Source organism: Marmota marmota, unplaced genomic scaffold, assembly GCF_001458135.2.
Source record: "Marmota marmota marmota unplaced genomic scaffold, marMar, whole genome shotgun sequence".
Classification (NCBI taxonomy): Eukaryota; Metazoa; Chordata; class Mammalia; order Rodentia; family Sciuridae; genus Marmota; species Marmota marmota.
Window position 1 is genome coordinate 24,451,026 of NW_026000241.1, and position 10,874 is coordinate 24,461,899.

A 10,874-nucleotide genomic window follows, 5' to 3' on the forward strand; every position below is an offset into this window, starting at 1 on the left:
ATTAATTAATTAATTTAGTCCTGAGGATTGAACCCAGTGCCTCACACATGTGAGGCAAGCACTCTACCACTGAGCCACAACCCCAGCCCTGGGCCAAATATTTTTAGATTTCATATCTTTTTCATATTTTAGATAAACACTATAAAGCCAGTTATGTTATTCAAAAAAAAAAAAGCCAGGGACAATATCCTGTTATTAGATTAATATTTCTGCAGGGAGATCTATGGATATTCATAATAAAAGGAAAGGAAAGAAAGATTATTAACAGCCTTATGTCAGTTTGGTTAAGTTTGGGCAGCCAAATGTGTTATGAAAAAACATTAATCTGGGCTGGGGTTAGGTTGGTGTGGTGATAAGAGCCTTAGTCTAGAATGCATGAAGCCCTGGGGGCTTCAATTCCCAGCATCACAAAACAAAACAAAAATCATTCATCTTTTCAGAGCTGTGTGGATCTTGCAATAGAGAAGGGCTTGTGGTCTAGATTATTCCCATTTCTTGGAAGAGGAAAGGGAAGTGCAGAGGCAGGTACAATGTTATGTGGAACCAACATAACAAGATGGTCCAAACCAATTTAAACAGTGATCTCGACATGAATGCATGATGACACTTTGTTTTGATTGATTTGATTCCATGGCAAGAAATCTTTTCTTCCATTTCTGGCTTCCTATTCTATTGTACTTTTTTGTGTGTTTTCCAAAATGGGATATTGGGATTTTGATTTCCTCTTGGGTTTAGGTGTATTCCTTTCCAAATCTGTAGCAGCCATATTCATGGACTTAGTTGAAGGACTTTCATAAAAGAGGTATTTATTATAATTTAACCAAATATAAAGAGTGGTTCTCTTGATATAACATGAGCAACAGGGATCTGTCTAATGCTTCTCTAGCCCAAGAAGAACAGTCTTCTGAAAGCGATTGAAACATAAACCACACCCAGGTGTACTTAGGTGGACTCTGACTTTTAAAGAACACTACCTAAATCAAAACTTGTAACAATATTTAGAAGAAATTAGCTGGCACATCTTGGAGTGCCAATGTACACTATTCTATACTGGCCACCTGTTACCCAAATGGTAGATCACAGCATCTGAACCTGATATCTGACAAAGCTACATGCTCAGTGACTTTGAACTGACTTGAAAAAACTCAACATTGCAAAACAAACAATGAGTTGAGTGTTAGCCTATGTATGGCTCAGTTCTAGGACCCTTCCTAACTCCCTGTGTTATTTAACCATGGTAGTGCTTCTCGTCTTTAGTTTGAATAAATGTAATTCCTTCTGAATACAAATGTGCATAAAGGAAATGAGAAACAGGCATGCATATTGTTTTGTATATATTAGCAAAAAAACAAAATGATTGAAATTCTAAAGTAAAAGCAGGACATGGTGGCACATGCTTGTAATTCCAGCAATTGGGATGCTGAGGCATCAGGATTGCAAGTTTTAAGTCAACCTCAGCAACTTCCTGAGAACCTCAGGGACTTAGTGACAGCCTGTCTCAAAATAAAAAAAATAAAAAGGACTGGGGATGTAGCTCAGTGGTAAAGCACCCCTGGGTTCAATCCCAAGTGCCAAAGGGCGGGGGAGGAGGGGGAAGGAAGGAAGGAAGGAAAAGAAAAGAAATTCTGTAGTAATGATTTTATTAAAGAGGCTGAGGCCAGCACAGTGGCACATACCTATAACCCCAGATATTCAAGAGGCTTAGGTAGGAGGATAACAAGTTTGAGGCCAGCCTGGACAACTTAGTAAGGCCCTATCTCAAAATAAAATAATAAGGGCTGGAGGTGTAGCTTGGTGGTAGAGAGAATGTCTAGCATGTACAAAGCCCTGGATTTGATTCCCAGTATTAAAACAAAAGGTATGCAGCGATAAACTCTTTAAAGCACAGCAACATCGAACCACTGTAGAATCACAAATATGTAAAACTCAGGTGAATGTAAAACAATCCATCAATTCCAGATGATACAATGTATACATCAATTGTCTATATGTTTCTTTCTTTCTTTTTTTGGTACTGGGTGTTTAAAGAGCAAAATCCCCTGTCATTGCTTAGGGCGTTGCTAAATTGCGGAGGCTGGGCTCAAACTTGGTGAACCTCTTGTATCAGCTTTCTGAGTTGCAGGGATTACAGATGGGTGCCACCATTGCTGGTGTTTATATGTTTCTTTTTGTTTTAAGTCAGGTTTATTGAGGTTTTATTTACTTATAATAAGTTTCATTTTAGTGTACAGTACTATGAGTTTTGACATAAAGTTGTATATAAAGTTTTGCCTAAAGTTGTGTAACCAGCATCATGATCAAAAAATAGAATAGTTCCTTCACCCCAAAAATGTTCCTTATGTCCCATTGTATTCAGTTACCATTCCCCATCCTTAACCTCTGGCAAAAAAAGTGATTTGTTTTCTGCTTCTGTGGCAATTCATTCTTTTTGAGAGTGAATTTCATTTTAGCATTTGGAGTACTAAAAGATATTTAACCAATCTGTCTTATGGATGGACATGTTAATGATTACCAGTTTTTTCCTACCAGGAATGTTTCAGTGAACATATTTGAATGATGCATATTCCACCCACAGTTTTTGATAAGTGAAAACAGATGAAAAAAATTTGTATAAGTTTGAAAGTGGAAAAAGTATCTTAAGAAATTATGGTGTTACACTTTACATAAATTGTATGTCTAACATACATTCCATGTCATATGTCACTTAATCGTAGCCATCTTTGTCCTTCTGTCTCTCTGGATTTTTGGTACCAACGATTGGACCCAGGGACACTTTACCACTGAGCCACATCCCTAGCCCTTTTAAAAACATTTATTCAGAGACTAAGTTGCTGAGGTTGGTTTTGAACTCATGATCCTTCTGCCACAGCTACCAGACCTGCTGGGATTACACCGTATCCAGCTCTGGATGACTTTAGACAACGAGAGCCCTCAAAGATGTCTGGGAAGTATACTAGCCTAGGAATTTCGTCTCTTCAGTTGATACAAATAAGTTTCTTGAACTATATCTCTCCAGCCCAGAGCTCTGTTTCAGCTCCAGGACTGTTTTCCCATCTTTCCAGGGATATCAAATGCAGTATGTTCATGGTTTTGTGTAGCCTTTGATTGTTCTGCATTTTCTATATCTAACGAATCATTAGGTTCTATCAATTTGACTTCCATACTTTTATATTTTCCATTTCCTTTATCATTGCCTTTGACCATGGTTTGTAACCCAGTGCCATCCAATAAAAATATAATGTGGGCTGAGGATATAGCTCAGTTGGTAGAGTGCTTGCCTTGCATGCACAAGGTGCTTGGTTCAATCTGATGATGATGATGGTGGTGGTGATGATGATGATGATGATGATGATGGTGGTGGTGGCGGCAGCCACATATATAATTTTAAATTTTCTAGTAGGGGGCTGGGGATGTGGCTCAAGTGGTAGCGCGCTCACCTGACACGCGCAGGGCGATGGGTTCGATCCTCAACACCACATTAAAATAAAGATATTGTGTCCACCTAAAACTAAAAAATAAATATTTTTAAAAAATTTCCAGTAGACACATCAAAGCATCAAAAGAGAGACAGACTTAGTGACACAAGCCTGTAATCTCAGCAACTTGGAAGACTGAGTGAGTCAGGAGGGTTGCAAGTTCAAAGCTAGCCTCAGCAAGTTAGTAAGGCCCTAAGCAACTCAATGAGACCCTGTCTCAAAATAAAAAATAAAAGGGCTGAGATATGGCTCAGTGGTTAATTGCCCCTGAATTCAATCCTTGGTACCAAAAAATTTTTTGGATGGCTCCTACGGGCTAAGCACTCTGGGATGATTGCAGTAACAAGGTGGATACAGTCCACAGTCCCTGCATTGGAGTTTTCATTCTGATAGAAATATCAGCTTCTCAGGATCCTGGATTATAGGCCCTTTCCCTGATGGCAGTCCACCTTTTTTCTACCTATGGTGCTCAAACAGATCCTGACAATAAACATTACTGAGTGTTTCTTACAGGTAGGTGCTGTGCTTGGGGGCTCTCCTGTAATCTTTATTGCAATCTTGTGAGGAGGATGTCACTTTTATTCCTAAAACAACTTCCATAAAGGTCATCAAGGTGAGGAGACTTGCCTAAAGATAAAACTACAGGCACAAAGGGAATCAGCTTGGAGTGTGACTTGACTTCATCAGAGTCACCCTGCCCCTCAGCTCAATGCCATTGATCTTGCTGTCATCTCTGCCTGTAATGCCCCTTTCAGCCTCTTCCACTCCCACTTAATTAATGAAATTATAGCTTAAAAGGACACTCACACAAAAAAATCCAATTTTTTTCTTTACTCTCACACTCAACATAGAAGACTTCTGAGACTAAATGTGTGGGGGTGTTTCCCCACATGCCAAGAATCTCTGGAGGACACCAACTAGTTACCTTCTATCTAATCTACTCAGTTCTGTCTACCTGGAGGCTGAGGGCTCAGTTCCAAGAGATGGCTCCCACTTCAAAGACTGGTCATGTTAGCAGTAAGTTGTCACATATACTTCTGATCAAATGTCTACAAACAAGGGTTCCTGTGACCACTTCTTTGAGTTTGATAATGTGTAAGGATGACTCAGATAACTCAGGGAACACCCAATTTACCAGTTTGCTGTAAAAGGTATTACAAAGGATACAGTTGGACAGCCAGATAGAGATGAATAGTGCAAGGTATCAGGGTTGGAACCTGGAGATTTCATGTCTTCTTGGAGAACCTCCACATATTCAGCAATGTGGAAATTCATCAAACCTTATTGCTTCAGAGGTTTTATTCCTTCTTTCCTTCTTCTTCTTTCCTTCCTTCCTTTCTTCCTTCCGGTAGGTACTTGAGATTGAGTCCAGGGTGCTGTACTACTGAGCTACATCCCCAGTCCTTTTTATTTTTTATTTTGAGACAGAGTCTTACTAAATTGTGAAGGTTACAGAGTTTGATTTAGCCCACCACCCCTTCCAGAGGTAGTGAGTGAGGATGAAAATGCTAGCCCTTTGATTCTCCAATCACTTGTTTTTTTTTTTTGTTTGTTTTTTTTTGGTGACTTGACCCTATTCTGAGACTATCTTGAGCTCCACCCTAGGTGAGCTCAGGATCATAAGCTCAGGCATTATCAAAGTGGTTTGTTTTAAATAACAAAAAAACAGTAGCATCTCTCAAGAAATTCTAAAGGCTTTACAAAGCTCTGTGACAGGAAGCAGGAACAAAGACCAAATATATTCCATGTTATATCACATATACCATCATCCATCATGAATCAATTTAAATCTATTGTATTTCTCTGTAGTTTTTCCAAACACTTTGATATACATCTTCCGCAGCCAGCAAAACTTATCCCATTACATACATTGTTGATATTAGTGTACCTTATCCATCTCTTCCACTCTGAATTCCGTCAGATTAGGGACTAGGTTTTTATTATTATTATTATTATTTATTTTTTGGGGAAAATTTATCTATATGCCTAGCCTATGAAATAAAGAACAATGATTATTTACACATTTTTCCATTTTGTTGGGAAAACATATAACGGCGCAGCACCCCAGAAAAAAACCCCAACATGGTGTCTAACGACCCTCTTTACCCTCTTTGTTTCTTTCACTGGCGTGAAACGTTCCCGCCCGTGCTAATGTTCAAACCCTGCCAGTGGGAAGCCTTAGCCCCAATTAGAATTAACTTCTTGGGCTCCAGAACTGACATATGGAAGAGCTTGCCAATAAACGGGCGACCTGTTATCTACCTCAGCCCCTGCTACCTCTCTTAGACCTATATAAACACACAGCCTTTTGTAATAAAGCGGAAACCTCTTTGGTAATCTGTGTCGTGTGGTGCGGCGTTTTCCAGTCTTACACATTTGTCTTTCCCCTATTGACGATGCACAGGCTATTCTTGAAATCACTATTCCAAGGACTTTAGTCTTCCTTTGTTGGTTTCAGAAAATGATCCCCCCCAAATATGGCACTTTGGCATGCTGAATACTTATTTATCATAACTGGGAATTGAACTCAGGGGTGCTTTATCACTGCGCTATATTCCCCAACCTTTTTTTAGAAGTTTTTATTTTGAGACAGGGCCTCTCTAAATTGCTGAGGCTGGCCTCGAACATGCAATCTTTTTCAGCCTTACGAGTGGAATTGCTGAGATCACAGGGATGTGCTCACACTGAGTTTTTTTTTTTGTTGTTGTTGTTGTTCCGTAATGGGATTGAACTCAGGGAAACTAAACCACTGAGCCACATCCCCAGTCCTGTTTTATACTTTATTTAGAGACAGGGTCTTAGTGAGTTGCTTAGCACCTTGTTGTTGCTGAGGCTGGCTTTGAATTTGCAGTCCTCCAGTCTCAGTCTCCCTAGCTGCCCTGAGCTGCTGGGATTATGGGTGTGCACCACTGTGCTTGGCCCACACTGAGTTTTGAACTGAAGGACACTGAAGATCTCAAAAGCAGTCTCAGCACCAAGGTCTCTGCCTTTCTCTTGTCTCTGGTCTCTCTCTCTCTCTCTCTCTCTCTCTCTCTCTCTCTCTCTTTTTCCCTTTTTAACATTTTTTCAGTTGTAGAAAAATACCTTTATTTTATTTATTTATTTATAAATTTATTTATTTTCATGTGGTGCTGAGGATTGAACCCAGCGCCTCATACAGTGCTTTGCCACTAAGCCACAATCCCAGCCCTCTCTCTTTCTCCCTCCAAAAGCAGAGAGGGGCTTTTTTTAAAGTTCCCTTATCTGCCTAAAGGTAGATTCTCCCAGAATGAATTCATTTGTCATGAATCCTCTTCCTGGAATCTCATCAACTAGAGAAGATTAGCTGCTTCACAGAAGACACTGAAGGCAGATAGAAGACATGCAAACTATTACCTATTCTCTCCAAGTCTGCTCCATGGCTACTTTTATTAACCTGAGAGGCTATTTGCATAACAAGACAAACATTCTTCACTAAACATTTCCTCCCATCACCCTCCTATTAACCCTAAGTCCTCTTCCTTTCTGTACCTCTGGATGCTATGTAAACTTCAATCATGTGGCTCTTTTGAGTCTCATGTTTTGTGGGATTCCCATGCATATGTGTGTAATTAAAATTATATTTTCTCTTGTAAATCTGTCTGCTGTCGATTTATTTCTGCTGTCGATTTTTTCTCTTCCCCCAGCACCTTGTAGGATCAGATGACTAGGAACATTTAAATTATATGAAGAAGCAAGGAAGATAGTTATCAAAGGATCTCCTGTTAAAGATTAAAGATGGTTTCAGGGACTGGGGTTATAGCTCAGTGGTAGAGCACTTGCCTCGCAGGTGTGAAACCTTGAATCAATCCTATCAATCCTCCCACATAAAAATAAACAAACAAATAAATAAAGATATTGTATCCATCTACAACTAAAAAATTTTTTTTAAAAAAAGATGGTTTCAGGCTTTTCAAAATGACAAAGAAACTGCTATTTGTCTTTGTGTTGGCTCCTGGAGAACTGTGTTGCAGGAAGATGGTTCAATTCTCAGGCTGAAGATCTTGCCAAGTCCCTGCTAGGATTACCTACTATTCCAGAAACTCAGGAAGTGTCCTGAATTTAGGATGCAATTAAAACTCATTGATTTTAGTTACTACCAGCTCAAATTTTTCTTTTTCTAATGGTACTGGCGATTGAACCCGGGGGTGCTCTACCATTGAGTTACATGCCAGCCCTTTCTATTTTTTATTTTGAGACAGGGTCTTACTAAGTTGCTGAGGCTGGCCTCCAATTTCCAATCTTCCTGCCTCAGTCTCCTGAGTCACTGGAATTACAGATGTGTACCACTGCACCTGGCACTAGCTCATTTTTAATGATGAATTTGGGTTCACGTTCACATCTATTTAGCAAATATTCCCCTGTGCTACATTTCAGAAAAAAATATTTAAAATGCTTAGGAGAACAATTTGCCTTTCAGCACCTTGAAACACAATAGCCATCTACATTTGCATAAAGCAATTTTATCTTTTTTTTTTTTTTTGTACTGACGATTGAACTCATGGATGCTTAACCACGGAGGCACATCCCCAGAGCTTTTAATATTTTATATTGAGACAGGGTCTCACTAAGTTACTTAGGGCTTTGCTAAGTTGCTGAGGCTGACTTGGAACTTATGACCTCTTCTGCCTTGGCTTCCCAAATTGCTGGAATTACAGGTATGTGTCACCACACCTGGCCTCAATGCCTTCTTTACTCACTATACCATCACTGAGCTTGGACGAACTGGGTAACTGAGATTAATAAATTTTATAATTCAGACCTTTACTACCTTCTTCCTCTAGCAGTTGGGATGAAATGAAGAGTAAAAAAAGTATATGGCACTACAGAAGTAATTCAAAACTATTTGTAGATTCAATAAACCAAGAATTCATTTCTTTTCCATTTTACAAGATGGATGAAGAGAAACCCTCATTATTTAGCAAGATCTGAGGAGCACATATTTTTATTTCAAGTTGACTGTTTATTACTTTGTACTCTGGTAGCCAGGGTCTTGGCTCCTGTATTGTTCTTGACCACAGGCTCAACCATCATCCATGATGCTCTTAGGGTTTTAGGAAGAATGAAGGTTGTGCCCCACCTGTATATTTGCTCAATGACCCCATGTACTGAGAGTTTATAAGGGCTGAACATTCTTGTAGGCATTAAGGATATGATAACAAAACAATTAATTGCTGCCCACACAAAACTTTGGAGCACTCATTAGTCTCTCTCTCTCTCTCTGTGTGTATGTGTGTGTAGATGGATGATAAGCCAAATAAAGCACAAAATCATAGAATGTTATGAGGAGATAAGTGCTATGCAAAAAAAAAAAAAATCAAGCAGAGAAAAGGGAACAGAGGTTGTTCTGTATATACTAATTATGGTTTTATGGGAAGATATTGCTTTGTATCAGAGACCAAACCACATTCTTCAATAAATTATACTCACTTTGAGAATAATGGTATAGTCACAAATGACTGATGTCTTAAAAAGCTTTAGGAGATATTCCTGCTCCCACGTCTCTCTTTTCTTTCTCTTTCTTATGCTTTTTCATTGTTGCTTCTTTTTTGTGTGTGCATGGTACTGTGGATTGAACATAGAGGTACTCTACTACTAAGCCACCTCACCAGCTATTTTTATTTTTTTATTTTGAGACAGGGTCTTGCTAAATTGTCCAGGCTGGCTTGAACTTGTGATCCTCTTACCTTAGTCTGCTGAGTAGCTGAGATAACAAGCATGCACCACCATGCCTGCACCATCATTTCTTTTTCTTTAAGGTTGTTCATCTTCCTTCCTTCCTTCCTTCCTTCCTTCCTTCCTTCCTTCCTTCCTTCCTTCATTACGGGGGATTGAACTCAGGAGCACTAAACCACTGAGCCACATCCCCAGCTCCTTTTTAAATATTTTACTTAGAGGATCTTCCTGAGATGTTTAGGGCCTTGCTAAATTGCTGAGGCTGGTTTTGAACTCACAATCCTCCTGCCTCAATCTCCTGAGCTGCTGGGATTACAGGCATGTGACATCATGTCCAGCTGTTCCACTTTATTTAGCAAGGCATTAAAATGGTATGATAGAAAGTTCTACTTGATAGAAACTAAAACCTGTTATTTCTGTGAGCATTAGCTTCTTTGTCAGTAAAATGGGGATGCAACTTCGTCTTAGTCCATTTTGTGTTGGTATTACATAATAACACAGACTGGGTAATTTATAAAGAAATTTATTCTTTCACATTTCTAGGGGCTGGGAAGTTTAAGGTCGAAGGGTTATATCTGGTGAGAGTCTTCTTCCTGTGGCTTCCCGTTTCTGAAAGCAAAAGGGCAGAAGAGCATGTATGAGAGAGAAACAGAATTTGCAGCCTCAAGCCCTTTAATAATCATCACTAATCCACCCTTGAAGTTGGAGCCCTTGTGAGCTAAACACCTTTCCTTAGGCTCCACCTCTCAACATGGTTGCATTTGGGATTAAGTTTCCAAAATATGCTTTCTGGAGACACATTCAAACCAGAGCAAACATATTTTGTGGTATTGTGAGGATTAGAGATGAAACATGCTTGCAAAATGTCACAGTCCCTAATTGTAGGCCTTTAAATATACCTTTAAATGGTAGCTAGTACTAATAGAAGCATAACTACTTTTTGTATAGTTATTGAACAATATATGACAGCCTAACTGTAAGTTTCTGGGAAATTTAGAACAAAAGAGATCTAGGACCCAAACCAGCAATGGGCCATCCAATAAACTTAGTTAACTATTGATGACAAAGGGCTTTACTAATTATCTTGTTAGAGATGGACATGATGTGAGGTCCAGATCCTCTGGTATGCATATTTGTTTCCTTCTGTAACTGGATTCAGCTCTTCTCAACTAAAACTTTTATTATCTTTATTTAACTAAAAAAGAAGAGAACCCTGTTAACAATGACAATAATAAGCATGCTATGTGGCAAGCACATTCATGATAGATAGTCACTTAATTCTTCAATGATGCTGTGTGGAAGTTTCCTTGATCATCTCCAGGTACAGATATGGATAACTTGAGAGGTGCCCTATGGGGAGGACTCAAGAGTGCGGGAGCTGTAGTGTTGCACTTGAGCAGGGAAAACGCATGAAGATACCTGGCTAAGTGTACCCTTCCTTCACAGACACAGAGTTGGAGTTTATGCCTACAGTACAGACAGAAAAAAAATTTGCAGGAGTCGTGAAGACCCATAAGTTCCTTGAAAGGGAAGGGGAGGGGGCTCCGCTTTCCGCCTTCCTGTAAAACATGTGGTCAGAACCAGGGGAGGTAGTGACCCCCACCCCACTTCCGAATGTCAGGGGAGCTTCCGACCCGAAAAACTAGTTAGACTCTAGGCCTCGGTCAATTAAGTTTTTACAAAGAGGGGCGGGGCCTGGGGGGG

General features: G+C 39.6%; 1 protein-coding gene across 1 annotated transcript in view; it reads right to left on the reverse strand.

Annotated features, from left to right (window-relative positions):
* Positions 1 to 9,677: 9,677 nt before the first annotated feature.
* Positions 9,678 to 10,874, reverse strand: part of LOC125613707 (DDB1- and CUL4-associated factor 10-like) — a 2,462-nt gene continuing 1,265 nt past the window's right edge. Inside the window, exon 2 of the mRNA XM_048794825.1 lies at positions 9,678 to 9,779. Coding sequence (XP_048650782.1) covers positions 9,726 to 9,779 — 54 coding nt within the window. The 3' untranslated portion in view covers positions 9,678 to 9,725. The remainder of the gene's footprint in view (positions 9,780 to 10,874) is intronic.